Source organism: Vulpes vulpes, chromosome X, assembly GCF_048418805.1.
Source record: "Vulpes vulpes isolate BD-2025 chromosome X, VulVul3, whole genome shotgun sequence".
NCBI lineage: Eukaryota > Metazoa > Chordata > Mammalia > Carnivora > Canidae > Vulpes > Vulpes vulpes.
Genome location: NC_132796.1, coordinates 98,167,893 through 98,191,433, shown reverse-complemented (window position 1 = coordinate 98,191,433; position 23,541 = coordinate 98,167,893). Strand labels below are relative to the sequence as shown.

Genomic DNA, 23,541 nt, shown 5'->3' with positions numbered 1-23,541 from the left:
AGAGGAGAAACTTTATTAATCAGGAGGATCATCAGGCATTTTTCAAGGTACTTGCAACTTACACAGTTGTTCACAAAAGACTAAAAAACCAGGGCACCTGGGTGATTCAGTCAGTTAAGCATCTGCCCTCAGCTCAAGTCCTGAACCCGTGATCCCAGGATCAAGCCCTGTGTCAGCTCCCTGCTCAGTGAAGAGTCTGCTGCTCCCTCTCCCTCTACTGCTCCCCATACTTGTGCTCTCATGCTTGTGCACATTCTTTCTCAAATAAAATATTTTTTTAAAAAGATTCAAAAACCATAGGTAAGCAGAATTATAAACTTGTAATTGAGGTAATGTAAGTGTGATTTTAGATAATAGAAATTATTGAATGTATGGCTCATTTTATTCTTTTTGAAGACTTTAGTAATCTTTTCCTAAAAATGATGTATTATCATGTCTCAAGTGATTTTAGAGTTAACAAATACAGTTTGTACAACTTTTAAGAAGAATGAAGGATTTTATATATGTTAAATATTGTTATTTGATCTTTATAAAGATCATAGGTAGTTAATATATACTAATCACTGGCCATATGATAGTGTTTTTACTTGCACAGTGTTTTTACTTTGTAGGGTAGTCCTCTCAACTACCCTACAAAGCAGGTATGTGATCATTTTCATTTCATTGATGAGGAAACAAAGCTTTATAGAGAGTAAGTTACTTGCCCAGTGTCACATTCTCTAATAAATGGCAGAGCCAAAAATAGACTTAAAGCCCAAGGTTTTACTATAGAGCCATATCCTTCACTGACATTAAAGCAGATCTAAAGGAGATATAGTCAGAATTAGCCTTGAAAATTCTTCAAATCACCCATACAATACAGTATATTTGTCAGACAGTTAAACTCAGACAGGTTATTCTCTATCCCTGGAACAGATCACCAATTTTTTGTTGAATGTCATATTATTTTAAGATGTAATGTATTATCTATCTTCTTTACCACATCTCAAGAATTACATGCATAAGAGTGATACGCAAGACTTGAGTCCAACTAAGGGAATAGTAGATTAATGTCTCCCGTCTCAGGGCTCTGGGGAAATGCTTATTGAATGAAATGGCAGACATTTTGAACTAGTTAAATTGTGCCTGCTTCTCATGTGCACACTCTCAATCTCTTACTGTCTTCCCCACTATTTATTTAACAAATATTTATTTATTGAGTGCTTAATATATGGCAGGGACTGTTTCTACAGAAGTGAACGAAACAAGGTTTATGCCCTCTGGAATCTGTGTTCTAGTGGAGAAAGTATATGTATGCCAGTTGGTGGTAAATACCATGGGAAGAAAACACATGAGGGTAGAAAGTGCCAGGACTTCGGAGGTGAAGGAGCTGTTTCTGTTTTTTATATGGGGTGGCCAAAGAGAGCCTTTCCAAAGAAAATAAGAGGGTTAGCTATGTGGATATCTGGGAGAAAACATTCCAAGGAGAGGGAATTTTAAGGAGGCAGTGAGGTGAGCATATATCTAGGTGTTGAAGGAGTGGGAAGGAGCATAGTAAACAAGTGGGAGGAAGAGTAGTAGGAAATGAGATTGTACCAATAGAATGCAAAGCAGATAGTGTAGGGTCTTGTGAGCCAGAGTTAGGATTTTGGTGTGGTATGGAAAGCCATTAGAGGCTTTAAGCATGTGAGAGATGACTCTGGCAGCTATGGAGAGAATAGACTGTTAGGAGGAGAGGGTGGAAACCAGGAGAAGGCAGGAGGCTGTTGCCAGAGTACAGGTAAGTGGCTTGGACTGATTAGGTGGCTGAAAAGGTTATAAGAAGTGGAAAGCTTGTTTTTGAAAGTGAAGCCGACAGGTTTTATTAATGGGTTGATGATTGTGGAGTTTGAAATAAAGACTAGAGTTAAGAGTAACCAAGTTCTTTTGCCCTGAGCCACTGCTAAGAATGGTGTTCCCATATGCTGAGATATTGGGAAAACTAGGCAAGGAACAGATTTTTTTTTTCTTTTTGCAAGGTGGATGGGGGAAAACCTAGAGTTCAGTTTTGTCCATGTTGATTTGAAATGCCTATTAGATGTCAAGTAGTGATGTTGAGTAGGCAGCTAGATAGATACTATTTAAATCATGAAGCTGAATGAGGTATAGGTACAGGCAGAGAAAAGACATCTGGAAAATGTACTTTGGGGAATTTTCTATCTATCTTGTAATCTTGCTATCTGTTTCTTGACTGAGATCTTTTTCCCCTCTTCTCTCTTTTGAGCACGTATGAGGTGAATCTGTTTACATTGCCTATACCTATGATATGATCTAATGCACCATACTTCTGAAATTGTCTTTAAAATGAAATTAAAGTAGTATTATACAAACATATTTCTATATTGCTTTGAAATTTTTTAAAGATTTTATTTATTTATTCATGAGAGAGAGAGAGAGAGACAGGCAGAGGGAGAAGCAGGCTCCATGCAGGGAGCCTGACGTGGGACTCGATCCCAGGACTCCAGGATCACGCCCTGGGCCGAATGAGGTGCTAAACCACTGAGCCACCAGGGCTGCTCTGCTTTGAAATTTTTAAAGAACTTTTATTTTATCAAGTGCCTGCTGTGTAACAGTAACTGCTTAATTAATGAGACTGTATACATAAAGATTGCAATTGATAATATATAGTAGAAGACCAACTAGCTGTAAGCGAATGACTTAGATTTCTCTTGGGTTCTGTTTCCCATCAATAAAATAATAGGCCTGAGTCTGAGAAGGGACCTAGTCAAGGGGTTCTCTGACAGTAGATTGGGATCAGTTCTGATTTGTACTTCTACACTCATGCTGTCCAATATCACAACCACTAGCCAACTGTGTCTGTTTAAATTTAAATTAATTAATTTGGTTTTAGGAATTTCAATTTTTTGTGAAACAAATATAAATTTTAAAAATTAAAAATAGGGGATCCCTGGGTGGCGCAGCAGTTTGGCACCTGCCTTTGGCCCAGGGCGTGATCCTGGAGACCCGGGATCGAGTCCCACATCGGGCTCCCAGTGCATGGAGCCTGCTTCTCCCTCTGCCTGTGTCTCTGCCTCTCTCTCTCTCACTGTGTGCCTATTATAAATAAATAAAAATTTTAAAAAAATCTTTAAAAATTAAAAATAACTTGGTCTTCTCTAGGATCACATTCACAGTATCATGTACTTAATGGCTAATACTTCTAATTTAGTTTAAAAAGCTTTCACACTACAAAGGTATAGGACTCATCACACTTGAACCTAAGTGATGAAATTTTCATTTTGATTGCCTATATGGTAACAAATACTTTGTTTTTTAAAGATTTTGCTTTTAACTAATCTCTACACCCAATGTGGGGCTCAAATATAAAACCCTGAGATCAAGAGTTGTATGTTCTACTGACTGAGACTGGAGGCACCCCCCCCAAATACTTTTGAAACCCATATATTAATGCAAACAGTGTTTCTAAAAATGAAATAATATTTTGGTATTATTTATGATGGGATATGGTAAAATACTGATTTTTAAAAATTATTTAGCTATTACAATTGAGAGCAACTTCAGGTCCCAGGATTTGTGGTGGTAGAACTTATTTCTGATAGTATTTTTTATGTTTTTTGTAAACAGAAAAAAGGAGTTCATCGTTGTACCAAATGCCGACTACAATTTTTGACCTGCAAAGAGAAACTGGATCATAAGACCCAACATCGGACATTTATAAAGCCTAAAGAGCTAGAAGGACTGCCTCCTGGTACAAAAGTGAGTTTTAAATATGTTGTATTTTGGGATCCCTGGGTGGCGCAGCGGTTTGGCGCCTGCCTTTGGCCCAGGGCGCGATCCTGGAGATCCGGGATCGAATCCCACGTCGGGCTCCCGGTGCATGGAGCCTGCTTCTCCCTCTGCCTGTGTCTCTGCCTCTCTCTCTCTCACTGTGTGCCTATCATAAATAAATAAAAATTAAAAAAAAAATAAAAATAAATGTTGTATTTTAACATTTTGTGTGATAATAGAAGTAAATTAAATATAGTAATATTTATCTATAATATTAAAAATTAACTTCTGCTTGTCACTGATATTTAAGGTTTTATTATTCTTAAGTTTGGAAAGAAAAACTAATATCCTTTGGGGTTTTTTTGTTTTGTTTTGTTTTGTTTTGTTTTTAGTTAATTTTGACATGTGCTATATTGGAGCATATTCCTTCGTAGTGAGTGCAACTAGATTAAGTGTAGACTGAGCCAGTGAGTTGTTTCAGTCTTCTATAGGCTGCTTATGAGCTCTTCTAGTTGGCAGCATATATGTCTGCTTTAGCTGCTAGACTGTAAGGTTAAGAATCATGTTTAATTTATCTTTGTGTCCCTAGCATTTATCATAGTGCCTTGAATGCCATACTTTGTTAAGTTGAGTCTACTCTCAGAAAAGCAAGTTCTCCTCCTGAATAGCATTGCTGTGTTGAGTGAGCAAACACACATCTCACTACAAATTTCCTTTTCCCTACATGCCCTACATACACCTGTTTTCTCTGACTTTATGTAAAATCAACTCTTGATTATTTGCACCAATGGAGGGATACATAATCCAAAGTAAAATAATTCCCAAACATTTATATTTAGCTTTTGAGTACTTACCTTTGAATGTAAATATGTCTGCTATTTGAATTAATTAAAATAATATAAAGCAATGCTTTGTACACCTACAGTGAGAGAAACTATCCCAGTATTCTTCCCTATAATCCATTCATTCCATGCTGGGACTAGATGTGCAGAAGATTAATATAAGTAGTGCAGTCCTCTCTCATACTTTCCCTTGTTAATAATAATAGTAACAGGGCAGCCCTGGTGGCGCATCGGTTTAGCGCCACCTGTAACCTGGGGTGTGACCCTGGAGACCCGGGATCAAGTCCCACGTCAGGCTTCCTGCATGGAGCCTGCTTTTCCCTCTGCCTCTCTCTCTCTGAATAAATAAATACATAAATCTTTAAAAAAATAATAATAGTAACAATAAGTATGTTATGATAATCATGATCATAATAATAGATGTAGCACTTTAGAATTAAGCTCTGTGTGCTTTTTCATACATTCTATTTAATCCATGTAGCAATTTAATGAGGTAGACAAGACAGGTATTATTTCTATATTATAAATGAGGAGCTTAGAAAGGATAAGTTACTTACTCAAGGTTACATGGCTAGAAAGAGGCAGTATTGAGATTTAACCTGGGTCTTTTGAGTCCTAGTTCAGTGCTTTTTACATGATACCAAATCACATGTATTTCAAAGGACTTGCTCATTGGCTGGTCCTCAAGTACATGGGAATAATATAATGAAGTGATTAAAGAGAATGTTAGTGAGTGTGTTTTCCATTATTAATCAATGGGTATAATCGAACATTTTCTTTTTCTGAATACTAAATGAGAAAAGTTACATTAGCTCCCTTTAGGGAAATTCTGAATATTGTTAAACTCTTCATGCTGTATAATGAATTGATGTAACCTCCACAATAACCTAATTATAAATTCTGACCAGTAAGCTAAACAGAGCAGGTCACATTTACTGGAGATCTGTTTCATAGTCACCAAAGAGTAATGCAGAACTTTCCAGAGTTGTTATTCTAGTTTTGAGATTTAAATTTTGACCTCTACGTTTGTGAAAGCTACTTAGTTGTATTAGAACATAAAATAGCGAGGGAATTTTTTTTTGCTATTCATATAATTTGCACTAACTCCTAGTTATCCATTAATATCTGTTAACATATAAACATTATCAATAAAAAACTATAATATACGACAGTAAATATATGTCAAGGGTAAACATCATTTAATTGGTATGACTATTTAGGATAAATGAGAAACTTAACTGTATTTGCCATTTTCAAAATGATGTTTAAAATTTGAGTTGCAGTGATTTTTTATAACAGCTTTATTGATATGTAATTTATATATCATACAATTCACTCACATAAAGTGTATATAATTCAGTGGTTTTCAGCATATTCACGGAGTTGTGCAAACATCACTACAAACAATTTTAGAACATTTTTACTACCAAAAGAAACCCTATATCCATTAGCAGTCACTCCCTATTTTCCCTTTACCAACCCCAGACAAACTTTAATCTGTTTTCTACTCCTATGGATTTTCCTATTTTGAACATTTCATAAAAATGAAATTCACAGGATGCCTGGGTTGCTCAGTGGTTAAGGATCTGCCTTTGGCTCAAGGTGTGATCCTGGAGTCCTGGGATCGAGTTCCATGTCGGACTCCCTGCATGGAGCCTGCTTCTCCCTCTGCTTATGTCTCTGCCTCTTTCTTTTTCTGTGTCTCTCATGAATAAATAAATAAAATCTTTTAAAAGATGAAATTCACTTAACATTTCTAAGGTTCATCAGTATTAAGGCTTGGATCAATAAGTACTGCTTTCTTTTTTATGGCTGTATCAATACTTTATTATTTTATATATCCATTCATTACTTAATGGGCATTTGGGTTTTTTCCACTTTTTAGCTGTTATAAATAATGCTCCTATGAAAATTCATGTACAAATTTTTGTGTGGACATGCTTTTTCGTTTCTCTTGGGTAGAATTGCAAGGAATGGAACACTTAAGACTAGAATTCCTAGCTTATATAATTCTCAAGTTTAACATTTTGAGGAACTGCCGAACTGTTTTCCAAAGCACATTCCTACCAGAAATATATGAGCATTGCAGTTTCTCTACATCCTTGTCAATACTTGTTATCTGCCTTTTTTTACTGTAGCCATTTTAGTTGGTCTGAAGTGATACCTCCCTGAAGTTTTGATTTGAATTTCCTTGATGACTAATGATTGTTGAGTATCTTTTCTAGTGCTTATTGGCCATTTATATATCTTTTTTAAAGGTATGCTTATTCAGATAATTTGCCCATTTTTTCTCTCTTTTTTTTAAGATTTTACTTTTAAGTAATCTCTACCCCCAATGTGGGGCTCAAACTCACAACCCCAAGATCAAGTTACATGCTCCACCAACTGAGCCACCAGGCTTTTAAATTCTAAATTCAGTTGTTTGTCTTTTTATTGAGTTGTAAGACTTCTTTATATATTCTGTATACAAGTTTCTTATTAGAAATATGATTTGCAAGTACTTTTTCTCATTCTGTGGGTTGTCTTGTCACTTTCTTAACAGTGTCCTTTGCAATACAAAAGATTACATTTTTATGAAGTCCATTTAATCTATTTTTTCTTTGGTCACTTGTGCTTTTGTTATTGTATATAAAAAATCATTACCTAACTTCAAATCATGGAGATTTACTCCTATGTTTTCTTCTAAGAGTTTTGTAGTTTTAGTTCTTACGATTTGATCCTTGATACATTTTGAGTTAATTTTTGTATCTAGTATGAGGTAGGGGTCCAGATTCATTCTTTTGCATCTAGATATTCAGTTGTGCTAGCACCATTTGTTTGATAAGACTATTGTTTCTTCTGCTGAGTTGTTTTGGTACCCTTGTCAAAAACCAATTGACTATAATGTCAAGGCATGCAGTGATCTTTTTAATATTAATGTGATTAATTTTCTAAAATATATATATGTATATATTTTGCCTTCATTATATATTGCCTTCATTTTTATAGGTTACTATTCGAGCTTCAATTGGACCTCTTCATTCAAAACCGGTTACTTCATCTCCCAGTAGTAGCGTTCCAAGCACCTCTTCTTTTCAGCTCTCACCTCCAAAGTCTAAAAGTACAACTGCTAAAAATGCTACCAAATCAAATACAAGTAAATCTAAGACAAGTAAGCCTCATGCAACTACATCCACTACAAGTAAACCTAATGCCAATAAGCGAGGTAGAGGTGCATCTAAATGCAAGACAAAAACCACTTACAAGCAAAAGAAACAACGCAACAGAAAGAATAAAATTAGCATAGCTTTGAAGAACTTAAGGTAATATCTTTTATTCCTTGTACATAATACTAATTGAATATTAAATATTTATTTTAATATAATTTACCATATCACAAAGCTCCCTTACACAGTTACATACCATTCACTGTCTGGCATAAAGGCCAACTGCTGAGCAGAGCTGGAATTAGTGTTCATTGTATAATTATCAATTACTCTAATATTTTGTGCTTATATCTTGTGATAGTTGAATTTATTAATGTGATCCTTTTTATTCTAAGGAAACATTAACTGGTGTTTGATTTTTGACACTTATTCTAGCTTATTGTTTTGAATCAAATTTTCAAATTCTGTCTCTGCTTAAAGATGTTAATTTAAACATCTTAGCTTCAGTTAATAAGGCTTTACCTTATTATTTTTGTTTCGTAACATATTTTCATCTTTTTCTCTGTGTCTGTAAGGTGTCGTCGGGGAGTTCACAAGTGCATTGAGTGTCATTCCAAAATAAAAGATTTTGCAAGCCACTTTTCAATATATATCCACTGTAATTTTTGCAAATATAACACTAACTGTAACAAAGCCTTTATAAATCATATGGTGAGGTAAGTTAAACATGTACACTGCCAATCAAAATTGCCATTTAAGATGTTTGTTTTTTAAAAATAAAGTTGTCCTATTAATTGTCACATCAGGGAGCTAATAGGGAACTTCTAGGATATTATTTAATATTATTTTCCAATGTAATAAATCATTAAATTAGGGGGACAGAAAATTTCAAGAACAGACCAATGAAATTAGAATAGATTTGTTTGGGAAATTTGTTTTTCAAAGTCTTTTAAAAAGTGGTTATTTTTAAACATAAAAATTTTAATATTTTCAAAATATTTATCAAATAAATACATGTAACCACATGAGTGTTGTTTTCTTTCAAAGCATTCACTTTGAGAGACTCCAGGTTTGTCAGAGATGCTAAGAATATTACTGGCACTCACATGAGTGCACTCTTTCCCTCCCACCCTCCTTCCCTTCTCTCCCTTCCTTTCATCCACCTTTCTATCCATTAGTCTTTCAAGCCATTTATCTTTGCATTCATTCAATGAGATGTGAAATGAGAGACTATAGGGATATTCTAGTCATGATGCTACTGTTAGAATTCCTTTTCATATACCAATTCAATTTATATTATTTGAGCACCTATCATGTACTCTTTGCTAGAGAAAGACTTCAAAGACTACATTAATTTCATTTGGACATCATTAGTAGCAACTTTATTCTTTCAAGAAGGATTTTTTTAAACAGGTACAAATTGCTCAGATATAAATACGCTAAGTTGATTACTCAAACTGAGGTAGTTCCATTTATTTTCAGTCAGAAATAAGATATAGCCAATTAAAGTGGTATTTTTATGGATCATAACAAGACCTCTGTTACATGTTGTACCCCCTTCCCTACCACTGTCCCAGCTTAGCTCAACATATACAATATTGATTCATTTTGAATTCTCATTACCCACGATTTTCAGTCTTGACTCCTTTCCAGTCCAGGGCACCACTCTAACTTATTATCAACCTCATCCTTATAGTCACCTGTTTTGAATGTTGCTTTCTCTTTGTTCTAGAATCTTTTATATCTTCAGTCATGCTTAGCCTTGCTATCCATGAATCTCTTTTTGCTGTGTGCCTTTCCAAACTACCAAATTGCTTGATATAATTATCTCTGGATTTGTGATTCTTAACTTTAATTTGGTTCTGGGTTTTTAAAAACTCTTCTTTATCTACAACGTCTGTTTAAATTCTTTTCAATACCCTCAAGATTTTATTCTAGTCTCTTAGTTGTTAGTCTCTTTCCTACTAATTACTCAGAGGTCATCCTTCTCATTTTTCCAAAGATTAACTTTTTCTACCTAAAGTTTTTCTCCCTTTATCCAGACATTAGTCCCAGAAAGACATTTCTTGCTTTTTGAAAGCAAATCCTGCCCCTCATCTCTTCCACTTTCTTCACAACGTTATTCAGTTATTTTGTACCTTCATCTCTTTCTATCCACGTTCCTTCCCCTGCACATATCTTCAGGTATTTTTTTTAGGATGAAGGAGATTTGCCTTCACTTTGCATATCGTCTTGTCTTACTATCTACATTTTAAAGAGTTTTCTTTACTATCTTTTTTTTAAAGATTTTATTTATTTATTCATAGAGACACAGAGAGAAAGAGAGAGAAGGAGAGAGAGAGAGAGGCAGAGGAAGAAGCAGGCTCCACGCAGGGAGCCCAATGTGGGACTGGATCCCGGGTCTCCAGGATCACACCCCGGCCTGCAGGCGGCACCAAACTGCTGCACCACTGGGGCTGCCCTTTACTATCTTTAAGCTCAGTTTGTCTCAAGGTATCATTTGCGGAAATATGGAACATCAACTGAAAATAATACACTTTAAGTTTCTGAAGCCTTGATCTGCCACCATTCATAATGGCTTCCTGAATGTCCACCTTCTGCAATTTACCACTCTGCCTCCCAACTACTGCAAGGATTTCTTCCTATATCTTAGTTGCTCTAAACCAGGCCCTAGCAAATCTTATTTTCAGTACATGCTAGGAAGAATGCTGGTATTTTTTAATTAAAGTATAATTAACATACAGTTATATTAGTTTCAGGTGTACAATAAAATGATTAAACAATTCTATACATTGCTCAGTGCTCATCAAGTGTACTCTTTTTTAAAGATTTACTTATTTGAGAGAGAGGATGAGTGGGGTGGGGGAGGGGCAGAGGGAGAGGCAGATACATCAGTTGCAAATTTCTTCTCCTATTCAGTAGGATGCCTTTTTGTTTTGTTGATGGTTTCCTTTGCTGTAAAGGCCTTTTATTTGGGGGGGCACCTGGGTGGCTCAGTTGGTTTGGCTTCCAACTCTTGATCCCAGCTCAGGTCTTAATCTTAGGGTCATGAGTTCAGGCCCCATGTTGGGTTCCATGCTGGGTATAAAAAGCCTACTTTAAAAAAAAGAAAAGCTTTTTATTTTCGTGTAGGCCCAGTAGCTTAATTTTGCTTTTGTTTCCCTTACCAGAGGAGACATACCTGGAAAAATGTTTCTACAGCTGATATAAAAAAAAATACTGCCCCCCCAAAAAAAAGAAATTACTGCCTATGTTTTCTTCTAGGAGTTTAGCTTCAGGTCTCACATTAGGTCTTTAATCCATTTTGAGTTTACTTTTGTGTATGGTGTAGGAAGGTGGTCCAGTTTCATTCTTTTGTATGTAGCTGTCCAGTTTTTATAGCACCATTTGTCAAAGATACTGTCTTTTCCCCATTGTAGATTCTTGCCTCCTATAATTCATAGATGAATTGACCATATAAGTGTGGGTTTATTTCTGGACTCTCTATTCTGTTTCAGTCATCTGTGTATCTGTTTTTGTGCCAGTACCATACTGTTTTGATCACTACAGCTTTGTAGAATATTTTAAAATCTGGAATCATGATACCTCGAGCTTTGTTGTTTTTCTTTTTTTTAAGATTTTATTTATTCATGAGAGAAACACACACACACACACACAGAGAGAGAGAGGCAGAGACATAGGCAGAGGGAGAAGCACACTCCCCACGGAGAGCCTGTTGCAGCACTCGATCCCAAGACCCTGAGATCATGCCCTGAGCCAAAGGCAGATGCTCAACCACTGAGCCATCCAGGTGCCCCTGTTGTTGGTATTTTGATAGTGATGAAGAATGCTGGTCTTTTATTCTGTGCCAAACACATGGCTGCCCCAGTGGAGCTTTAATTCTGCCCCTAATTTATAAGAGATTAAATTGGAAAATATTTTTAGTGTTTCTTATACCCCTGGTCATTCCATCCTCCTGTATCCCATTTTTCATAGGTTCTTCAACTGTCTTGCAGGACCTCCAATACCATCCTATCCCAAAATATTCCCAGTTGGCCTCAGGCTTCTTTATAACCTTTTCCTAATTTCCAGTAAGCCCCAACTTTGCACTGTGTTGTCATCACACATGTCATCACTTACTCATTATTAGCCTCATAAAGAACTGAAAACTTCCACTTCTACTTTTCTAAGGGCCTTTGCATTTCCCTAATTCAGTGGTGCCTTGGTTCCTTTGTGGCCTTGGGTAGCTCCCCCTGAATGGTACACCCTCACCCAATGTGGACTTTTGTCATAGACTTGAGCTCTGTACCTGCAGAAGTCTCATTTTCTTAGAGGTTGTGGACCTTTATTCTCAGCCCACATCAACTCTCTAACAAGTCAGGCCTGCCAATTAACCTCCCCCAACATTGAGTTTATTTTGTATTCAGTATCTAAAGTGGCTTTCCTTATTCTGTGCTATTCCTTAGAATGCCCTTCTCAGTTGACCTGTGAAGAATCTAATCACTCATAGGAATCATTCCTTCCTTTGAGTTCTGTACCATTCAGCTCTTCTGCCTCATTAAATATGTGTCCGTTTTATCTACCTGAAAGAGCAATTCTTTGTATGCAGCATGGCATGTATTCTGCAGCTATTTTCATGGGGCTAGAGCTAGCCAGAACTGTTCTTTTCCTGTGCATATGTGGTATGCTGGTGATCATTTCCATTGATCTAAGGATAATCATTGACCTGGTGTGGTGGCTGGTGTTTCTCAAACTTTGGCCTACATATGAATCACCTGAAAAGTATGTTGAAACTGATTTCTGGGCCTCACTAGCAGCGATTAATTCAGCAGGTCTAGAGTGGGACCCAAGACTTTGTATTTCTGATTGAGTGGGAAGGTGATATGGATGTTACTGGTCCATGAACCACCTTTTGAGTAATCCAGTGCAATGCTAGTCCTGGCTAATCCTGCCTGGCTTTTTAATACAGGAAAGCTTTCGTTATCAGTTTGAAAGAGGGTAGAGGGATGCCTGGAGGGCTCAGTCAGCTAAGTGGTTTACTTTCAGCTCACATCATGATCTCAGGGTCTTGGGATGGAGCCCCACATCAAGCTCCCTGCTCGTCTGCTTGAGGATTTGCTCTCCCTCTCCCTCTCTTTCTGCTCCTCCCATTACGCTCACTCACTCACTCTCAAATAAATAATCTTTTTTTTAAAAATGAAAATAAAAGGGGGTATAAAAGCTGTTGCCATGGCTGAAAATTTTAGTGGTTTTTTTGTTGTTGTTGTTCTGTGCATAGGGGAAGTATTGTTTTAATTCATGAGCTCTGTTTTGCTTTCCATAAAGGCTCTCCTAAAAATTGCAAAAGATTCTTTACATGTGGGCAGCCCGGGTGGCTCAGTGGTTTAGTGCCGCCTTCGGCCCAGGGCATGATCCTGGAGACCTGGGATTGAGTCCCACATCAGGGTCCCTGCATGAAGCCTGCTTCTCCCTCTGCCTGTGTCTCTGCCTCTCTCTCTCTCTCTCTCTCTCTCTGTGTCTCTCATGAATAAATAAATAAAATATTTAAAAAATATTCTTTACATGTTTCATTTTACTGATGGCAAATAATGTAATTTAGCCCAAGTAGCATTTGCTTCAAGGATCATTCGGATTCTCCCCCCTTGCTAAATATATTAAGATAAGAAAGTGATAATTATTATTCATAACAATTTATATTATAGCAAAACACATTAACAAATACTTTTTAAATTGTCTTCAACTCTTAATAGTTGATAAAATTTAATTGATGTTCTTTGCATTTTTAACTTTGAGAGCTCTTTTTTTAGTAATGGTGAGGGTACTGATTAAGAATATTCTCAGGGAAAAAAATATTCTCAGGGAAATACGTTGTTAGAAAATACACAGGCAAAATGTAAGATAAAAAACTTGATTAAAAGAATAGAATTTAATAACTTAGGTCAAAATTTTTTCAAAACTAAGAAACTAAACATGGACTTTGAAATATGGTCATAAAATTATTAGGACTTATTATATAATAAAAATCTCATTTGTCTGTTATCTCTCCAGCTCTCATAGCAACCATCCAACTAAACGGTTTTATATTTTTAAGAAGCATTCTGGAACTCTCAGGTAACTAGTTGATCTTTTTCCATTATCTCTATTGAAAAATTGTAGTCACTTTTTTAACCTGATGCTTAAATATCTAGTTTGGAAAATGAATGATTGCTACCAGACATAATACACTTCTATTCATTATATCATAGATCAAGGAGGAAATAATCTGTGTTTTCTGGCTAAACTTTGTTTCAGTGGTATTAGGCATTAATCCATGAAACTTTCATGGATTTGCATTGAAAAAAAAATAAGGCTCTCTGACAATATTTGAAGATTAAAAAGATGTTTAAGTTATCTAGTAAATTGACTAATACTTTATTGGGGGTTTTTTTTGGCTTTTTTTTGTTTTTGTTTCCATTTTTATTTTTTCAATAATTTATTTTTTATTGGTGTTCAATTTGCCAACATACAGAATAACACCCAGTGCTCATCCCGTCAAGTGCCCCCCTCAATGCCCATCACCCATTCACCCCCACCCCCCCCGCCCTCCTCCCCTTCCACCACCCCTAGTTCATTTCCCAGAGTTAGGAGTCTTTATGTTCTGTCTCCCTTTCTGATATTTCCTACCCATTTCTTCTCTCTTCCCTTCTATTCCCTTTCACTATTATTTATATTCCCCAAATGAATGAGAACATATAATGTTTGTCCTTCTCCGATTGACTCATTTCACTCAGCATGGTTTTGATTAATATATAGCCTTCATAATTCTTAGGGGTTTTTTAAATTTTGAAATAAAGAAAAGTACACAGCCTCTTTACAAAAGGAATTGCTGATGAGCATTTCTAAAGGCATTGATAATTAACTTTGATGATACCATACATACTTAGCTCACAGCCCACTAAGCATCGTTTTTTCCGCATTCTTCTGATTTCTTTTGACTTCATCTTCCTATGTTTAATTATTTTGTTCATGTTGTTGTTGATATTTGAAATTAAAGTACCAAGGTCTTGGTAGCACCAGGCTAAGACATAGACTTAAGTTTAGCCAGTACTTGTTTAGATGCTCTGATTTAGTGGGAAAGTGGAGGACGGGATGATATCTCAAAATCTTGGTATTTATTATTATTTTTTTAAGATTTTATTTATTTGAGAGGGAGAGAGAGAAAGAGAAAGCAGGAGCAGAGGGAGAGGGAGAAGCCGGCCCCCCATGGAGCTGGAAGCCTGATGTGGGACTCGATCCCGGGACCCTGCAATCCTGACCCAAGCCAAAGGCAGATGCTTAAGCAAATGAGCCACCCAGGCACCCATGCATTTATTATTCTTTCTGCCTCGTTTACTCTTCCCTAGATATTTGCATGGCTAGCTCCCTCACCTCCTTCAAGTCTCTAGTCCAATGAGTGAGCCTTTCTTTGACCACTCCATTTAAAATAGCATCCTTTCCCCTGGGCCCCATTCCCACCACTCCCTTTCTCCCTTTATTTTTTTTTAATTTTTCTTCACTTTTTACTTTCCAACATGTTGTATACTTCACTCTTTTGTTTATTATATGTGTCTTCTCACCAGAATGTGTGGTTTGGTTACTTGTCTAAGCCAGTTGTTTACCAAGCATTGAATAGTGCCTGACATATGGTAGGCATTCTGTAAATATTTTGAATAAGTTAGTGTATATGTTGAAGATGACATGGGGATGATGTCAACATCACTAACAGCTCATAGGTAGAGGCAAGTTTGATTCTATTGTAAAAAATATACTAATGCTATTTTTAAAATATTGCAACATTTAAGGAAGTAGAATTTTACTGAAAAATTTTATAAGAATGAAAAGAGTTTTATTAATTCTAAAGATGAGAGTTTAATTTTATTTTTACCTCATTGTTGTCAAGCTCAGTTGTGTGCTTTGTGCTGAATCTTGAATTGATTCTATGACTTTTAAGATCTGAGATGCTTTTTTAACTTGAGTGGGCCTCAGATTTAAATAGAAAGTTGAGGGGATTCCTGGGTGGCTTAGTGGTTTAACGCCTGCCTTTGGCCCATGGCATGATCTGGAGACCCGGGATTGAGTCCCACATCAGGCTCCTTGCATGGAGCCTGCTTCGCCCTCTGCCTGTGTCTCCATGCCCCTCTCTCTCTCTCTCTCTCTCTCTCTCTCTCTCACTCACTCATAAATAAAATCTTTAAATAAATAAAAAAATAAAAAGAAAGTTGATAAATTTCTGTGTATGGGACTTAGCATATTTATAATTCTATAAAACAGTAAATGTTGTAATTACTGTTTTGTTAAAATGCAATGTTCATTTTTTATTTATTGTGTACCTATTATGTATAACACAGTGTAGCAATTCCCATTAAGTTGACAGTGATGAGAAAGGCTTGGTACCAACCTTCAAGGAATGCACAATTTATGATAAGGTGTAAATATAAGTAACTACAGTAATAAAGGAAGGTTCATAATAAGTATAGTTAGAGCTACTGATTTCAAAGGGAGGAGAGAGAAAAAGGGAGGAGAGATTTCTACTTGGAAGAAGCACACTGGGTATTACACTATATGTTGGCAAATCCAACTCCAATAAAAAATATACGAAAAAAAAGAAAAAGAAACGATGAATACCCCCCCATTTGCTTCGACGTGGATGGAATTGGAGGGTCTTATGCTGAGTGAAATAAGTCAGTTGGAGAAGGACAAACATTATATATATGGCTGCACTCATACGGGGAATATAAAAAATAGTGAAAGGGATTATAGGGGAAAGGAGAGAAAATGAGTGGAAGAAATCAGAGAGGGTGACAGAACATGAGAGACTCCTAACTCTGGGAAATGAACAAGGGGTCGTGGAAGGGGAGGTGGGCGGGGGGATGGGGTGACTGGGTGACAGGCACTGAGAGGGGCACTTGATGGGATGAGCACTGGGTGTTATATGTTGGCAAATTGAACTCCAATAAAAAAATATACGAAAAACAAAAAAAGAAGCATAAGAGCATTTTAGTTAGAAGAAATAGTATAAATAAAAGTACAGAAAGGAAAGAGGAAAAGGCATACAAAATGAATGACTAGTGGTGCAATTTAGATGGAATATGAAGTTTATATAACTTAGTATTGAGATTAAAGTCAGGGGAATAGTTTTGAGCTCAGGGCTAGATTGTGGAATCCTTGAAAACTAGGCTAGGGAGTTTGGACCCATTGGAGAAACTCTTGGAGTTTTGTATAGAATCAAGGAAGATCAATTTGGAGGGTATATGAGGTAAGATGCAGCTGCATGAGACACATAGACTATTTAAGACTATTATGGTGGGGTGGGACGCTTGGGTGGCTCAGCAGTTGAGCGTCTGCCTTTGGCTTAGGTCCTGTTCCTGAGTCTGAGGGTCAAGTCCAGTGTCAGGCTCCCTGCAAGGAGCTTGCTTCTCTCTCTGTGTCTCTCATGAATAAATAAATAAAATCTTAAAAAATAAGACTATTGTAGTTAAGACTGATTTAGTAAGAATCTGGGTTCAGGTGGTGAAGTGATATCACACTGTTTAAGAACATGGGCTCTGGAATCAAAGGGCTCACTTTCAATCTAATTTTGGCCTTAGTAGGTTATTAAACTTGACCCTGTCCTTTATAAAATTATAATTTATAGCACCTACCTACCTCTTTGGTTTGTTAAAGGATTCAGATGAAATATATCTAAAACTCTCAGCCTGGCACAGAGTTAAATGCTCAATAAATTGTTGATATAAAATATTTGAAATATTGACTGTTTTAAGAAAAAAGATAATTTTGAGACTTTGGGGTTTTTTTAAAAGATTTTATTTATTTGTTCATGAGAAACAGAGAGAGAGAGAGAGTATCAGAGGGAGAAGCAGGCTCCATGCACGGAGCCCGACGCGGGACTCGATCCCGGGTCTCCAGGATCACACCCTGGGCTGAAGGCAGCGCTAAACCGCTGAGCCACCCAGGCTGCCCAATTTTGAGACTTTGTGTTGGGAGCATGACATCATAAGAAAGATTAGTTAGGAGAAATGGTTTTCGGGGGTTGGGAGGAAAACATAATTTCAGTTTATGAAGGTCACTTTTGATGTGCCAGTGTGACAGCCAAGTATAAATATATAGCAGACTGTTAAGACTAGAGCTGCAGTAGGGGTGCCTGGGTGGCTCAGTCAGTTAAGTGTCTGACTCTTGGTTTCAGCTCAGGTCGTGATCTCACAGGTCATGGGATCGAGCCCCTGAGGTAGGGGTGGGCTCTGCGCTCAAGAGGGGAGTCAAAGATTCTCTCCCTCTGCCCCTGCCCTCACTCCCATGCAGGCTCGTGCTCGCTCGGTGTCTCTCAAAATAAATTTAAAAAAAAGACTAAAGCCACAGGGGGAGAAGTCAGTCTAAGGTATGCTACTGGTTTTTATTCCTATACAAATGAAGTACTTAAATTTAAAGTATCCAGTGAACTGTAAAAATATGTTTATGCTCATTAACTGATAATAACAAAATTACATGATGTATTTTTAAAACCTTCCCATTCCTTTTCTGATTTTATCACCACTAAAATAAGACACTAGATTTTAGGCTCCACAGAGTTTACCCTCTTTTGTTCACTTTTGCATCCACAACACCTAGTAGTACGGAGTGTGTAAAGAAGATCCTCAGATGGGCAGTCCGGGTGGCTCAGCGGTTTAGCACCGCCTTCAGCCCAGGGCCTGATCCTGGAGACCCGGGATCGAGTCCCACGTCGAGCTCCCTGCGTGGAGTCTGCTTCTCCCTCTGTCTTTCTGTCTGTCTCTCTCTCTCTCTCTCTCTGTCTCATGAATAAATAAATAAAATATTTTTTAAAAAAAGAAGATCCTCAGAAAATGTATATTGAATGAATATTATATCCTTGATTTCCAGATGGGCAAAGGCACAGAAAGAATGGGATGACTTGCACAAGCTGTACAAGTTGTTAGTGGAGCCATGGCTGGGTTTTAGGTCTAACTCCTGTCTTTCAGCAATCGATATGAGAAGGAACAGTTTATAAAGCACTAAATGTTAGCATAATTTCAGCATACTCTGTCATTCTCTAGAGTACTATTTCAGATAAATCAGGCTTATATAACAAAATTGGAAATTGATGGCCATGACACACAAAAAGCAACTCAAGAGTTATTACATGGAAAAATAATTACTGAATTTGCATATGGCTTTCATAAAAGATTAAAAACCTTTACTTTCTTTTTTTCTTCACAGGGGCATTACTCTGGTGTGCCTTAAATGTGACTTCCTAGCTGATTCTTCCAGTTTAGACCGTATGGCTAAACACTTATGTCAACGTAAAACTCATACTTGCCAAGTTATAATAGAGAATGGTATGTATTTATAATTGTGTTAATTTGAATTTCTGATACTTTTTCCAATATTTTTGATCAGCCACAATATGGCTCTTATGTATTAAATTGATAGCCTTACTCATTATCTACACTATTTTAAACGTAAAACTCTTCTAATTTCAGTTCCTGAAAGTACCTCAACTTCTGAATCCACTTCTGAGTAAGTTTAATTTTCATTTAGTGTATTTCTCTTTGATGGATTTTAGCACTGTTGCATTTTTAAATGTATCATTAATAGAAATGAAAAATATTAAAGTATTTTGTTTTTGTTTTTGTTTTTAAAGCCGCTTGTTGAAATAGATTCCTGCTCTATGGAGCTCGTGCAACCTGGTGCAAGACAAGTTGGAATTTCCTAAGTTCAAAGTTCTGAAGTGTTTTCTTACACAAAGGCAGTTTCCTAAGTTCAAACTTCTGAAGTGTTTTCTCACACGAAGGCGGTTAAACAGCCAAGTTCATGACACTAGCTCTGATTCAGCTCTTTTCAGCTTTCAGATGGCACTAGATTCTTATTCCACCTTATCTTTGTGTCAGGTTAACATATCTTAACATATGCTTTTTTCTCCAGTTGGCTCTCTCCAAAAATAACTTTTGTTGCTATGGTCTTTTTTTGCTTTGCCTAAAATAATTTGTGTTTTTCTCTGCTGTACTTGCCTTCAGAATATTGCATTCCAAATGATATGGCTATTCATTTTCTTTGTCTGTTTTGTCTGGTTTCTTAGTTAATTTCTTATAAGTCTTACATTTTTAGGTCAGATAGCTGTCTTTTTCCTCTTTCCTTGTCTGTCATTGTTCTATTTTTCATATTTTTCAGATGCAGAAGCAACACAGAAATTTCAAAAAATGTCCAGGATACTCCTGGTCAGTGTCCCCCTTCGATGGACACAACTGATGCCTGTTCTCTCTTTCCAAGGAATGTGAATTATTTGACTGTGAGACCTCCTCTAGATTGTGGCCTTAAGAAATCAGACCTTAGGGAGAGTCCCTTCTTTCATGACTGGCCTCCCATAAGGCTGATGCTAATTTGGCCAGAGATGACCTCAAGGCCCACCAAATTGAGCACAACTTCCCATTGGGGGCTTTGGTTCTTGATCTTATGCTTATGGGTTCATTCTAACCAAGAAAGACCCATCAAATCAATGCTTCAACATCCAAGTTGAAGTTTAATCATTTTGGCTGCTGCCCTTTAATCTTTGTCTAGTATGCATGCAGTCCAAGGAATATAAAAACTGGTTTGTAAGGAACCAAGGTTACTTTCATGTTCTTGGAAACAAATTTCTAAAATTACAGTTCCAAAGTTATAGTTATTTGTACTGTCATTTAAAGTTTTATCCAGTATTAACCCTAGGAGTTTTCAGCAATACTAATATTCAATTTTTTTATGTTTAATTTTATCTTGGTTTTACGTGGTTCTTTGCCAGATTTATTGATGTGTGTTTTGTTATGTCCACTTTTATCTCTTCTCTTTAAAACTTTTGTTTTGTGTTTGTTTTGTTTTGTTTTGTTAATAACTTCAAAATTCTTTAGAATTCTCTATAAATTTCTTGTAGCTACCTATTGATACCTTCTAGATTTGGTAATTATTCAGACCTTTAGACATTATTACCATACTATCTTGGGATTATCATTATCTTAGTAATTATCAGTTCAAAGACATAAAGAATTGGCAAAAAAAAAAAACACTTCCTACAGACCTTAAAACAAATTTTAAAGTTATGTTTCTGTACATCTAATACATAATATCTTCTTAGCCATTAATGTAATTCCTTTGGATAAAGATAATATATTCAGAAAATATTGGGACCAAAAAATGCACTTGTTTCTTGCCCATATATATATAGATGTATATTTTTTTTATTTTGGTGTTTGTTTATTTTGGTTACATTGAATATAGATTTGCTGAACAGTTTGATGTTATTACTTATTTTTTTAATAAAATTTGTATTGGTAAAGTGCCTCAGGAGTTATTCATGTAAAAGCTGTAGAACTTATGACTAGGAGCATTGCTTTGCTTCTTACACGGAAGCCTGATTACTTGGCCTACAGATTGAGAGCTTTACTGTGTGCATCTTGCAGTTTTTCCTCTGGCACAGTTAAAAGATCACTATGTATATGTTTTACTAATTTCTTGAATTTTAGAGGCTGGCAAAGTCCCTTTGTGATCTTTAATAACAATTAAGGTGGTCAGGCTCTGAAGCGGTTTGACTCAGCCATGAGTGTTTTTCTCATCTTAACATGAAAACTTCTTGTATCTTGTACTTATAATTGTACTTTGAAATGGTCTTAGTCCCTTTGGGCTGCTATAACAGAGTGTCACAGACTAGGTATCTTATGAACAACGAAATTTATTTCTCACAGTTCTGGAGGCTGGGAAGTCCATGATCAAGGCACTGGCAGATTCAGTGTCTAGTGAGGACCCATTTCCTCATTCGTAGAAGGATTTTGCTATATCCTCCTGGCAGAAGGGGTGAGAGTTCTGGGGTCTCATGTATAAGGATACTAATCCCATTCATGAGGGCTCCTCCCTCATGATGCAGTTATCTCCCAAAAGCCACACCTCCTAATACCATCATATTGGAGATTAGGTTTCAACATATGAATTCAAACATTCAGCCTATAGCAGAAACATATTGAAAGCCAGTTCCAATGACCAACTGTTAACGTAGTCTTCTTATAATTCATAGTCAAAAAAGTTGAATCCATTAGTTTTAATTTTCCAGACTGTAAATGATTTTCCAAAATTTCCAAAAGTCTTGTTTCTTAGTAGTGTTTCTACTAGTACTTGTTTCTTAATAGTAGACTTAACAATATTCAAGTCTTTATTTCCATACCTGACCCCAGAATGTTTTTCCATCCACCATCTTTCTATCCACTTTTTTTTTACTTTTCTAAAATTGTGATGAAAATACATAACAGGGGCAGCCCGGGTGGCTAAGCGGTTTAGTGCCGCCTTCAGCCCAGGGCCTGATCCTGGAGACATGGGATCGAGTCCCACGTCAGGCTCCCTGCATGGAGCCTGCTTCTCCCTCTGCCTGTGTCTCTGCCTTTATCCCCCCCCCTCTCTCTCTCTCTCTCTCTCTCTCTCTCTCTCTCTCTCTCTCATGAATAAATAAATAATCTTTAAAAAAAAGAAAATACATAACATAAATTTTGCCATCGTAACCATTCTCAAGTGAAAAATTCAGCACTGATTAATTATACTAAGTTTTAAACTTTTGTCCAGATATAACTTGTTTGTGGTTTCAACATAAAGTATAATACTCTTAAAGTTCTATGTCCCTATAGCACCATTTTTTTACTTTGTTTGAATAAAACATTTCAAACACTAAACACTTGCTTATAGGCAGTTAGTTGAATATTAATTGGTATAAATGAGTTTTAGCTTGACATTTTGATCCCATTACCCTCAGGCTCTTCTAAATAGTTCTTTCATTTGATTCAGAAATAGCCATCTCTTGCATGTGTGCTTTTTAAAAGGTTACTGCTGAATAAAGGTGTTATTGGCTCAGTTTTAATCCATCACCATTCTTAGAAAAATAACCTCTGAACTACAGAGTCTCTTGCTCTTTTTTGTCAAACTGCCAAAACATCTCTTTGGGCCTCACTTACTTGTTCAGCAAATATTTATTGAGCACTTACTATGTGCCTAACACTATTCTAGGTGCTGGAAAAGCAGACTGAAATCTCTTCCCTGGTGGAGCTTACATTTCAGTGGTGGAAGACAAGACGATAAAAAATAAGAAAATTAAATAGTATGTTAGATGATGATCAATGCTATGGAGAAAAATAAAGTGGGCAAGGAGGATGGTAAGTATGGGCTGGGGTTGGGAGGCTGCCATTTTAAATTTGGTAGTCATGTTAGTCCTCTGTGAGAAGAAGACATTGAGTAAAGACCTGAAGGAAGTGAGAAAGTGGGCCACTGGATTATCTATTGAAAGAGCATTCCAGAGAGAGAATAGCAAATGCAAAAAGTCCTGAAGGGAAAACTAGAACCCTCACACATTGCTGATGGGAATGTAAAATGGTTCAACTGTGGAAAACAGTTCAGCAGTTCATCAAGAAGTTAAAACAGAATTACCATATGACCCAGCAATTCTGCTCCCAAATACATATCCAAAAGAATAAAGCCAGGGACTCAGATACTCATATATGCATGTTCATAAAATGTTTAGAAACTACATAAAGATGGTTATATGACATTGTGAGTGTACTAAATTCCACTGAATTGTTCACTTTAAAATGGTTGACTTGGGATCCCTGGGTGGCGCAGCGGTTTAGCGCCTGCCTTTGGCCCAGGGCGCGATCCTGGAGACCCGGGATCGAATCCCACGTCGGGCTCCCGGTGCATGGAGCCTGCTTCTCCCTCTGCCTGTGTCTCTGCCTCTCTCTCTCTCTCTCTCTCTCTCTCTCTCTCTCTCTCTCACTGTGTGCCTATCATAAATAAATAAAATAAAATAAAAA

The 23,541-nt window shown here is 36.7% G+C and overlaps 1 protein-coding gene across 7 annotated transcripts in view; it reads left to right on the top strand.

The window, feature by feature from the left end:
* Positions 1-23,541, top strand: part of ZNF280C (zinc finger protein 280C) — a 120,179-nt gene extending 96,638 nt beyond the window's left edge. For 2 of the 7 annotated variants that reach the window (XM_072744123.1, XM_026018119.2), the window contains 7 exons: positions 3,604-3,735; positions 7,578-7,891; positions 8,311-8,451; positions 13,763-13,825; positions 18,944-19,062; positions 19,207-19,243; positions 19,368-21,032. In XM_072744123.1, coding sequence (XP_072600224.1) covers positions 3,604-3,735; positions 7,578-7,891; positions 8,311-8,451; positions 13,763-13,825; positions 18,944-19,062; positions 19,207-19,243; positions 19,368-19,383 — 822 coding nt within the window. In that variant the 3' untranslated portion in view covers positions 19,384-21,032. Of the gene's footprint in view, positions 1-3,603; positions 3,736-7,577; positions 7,892-8,310; positions 8,452-13,762; positions 13,826-18,031; positions 18,108-18,943; positions 19,063-19,206; positions 19,244-19,367; positions 21,033-22,741 lie in introns of those variants that run through there. The other 5 variants (XM_072744121.1, XM_072744122.1, XR_011998239.1 and 2 more) reach the window with 4 other exon arrangements.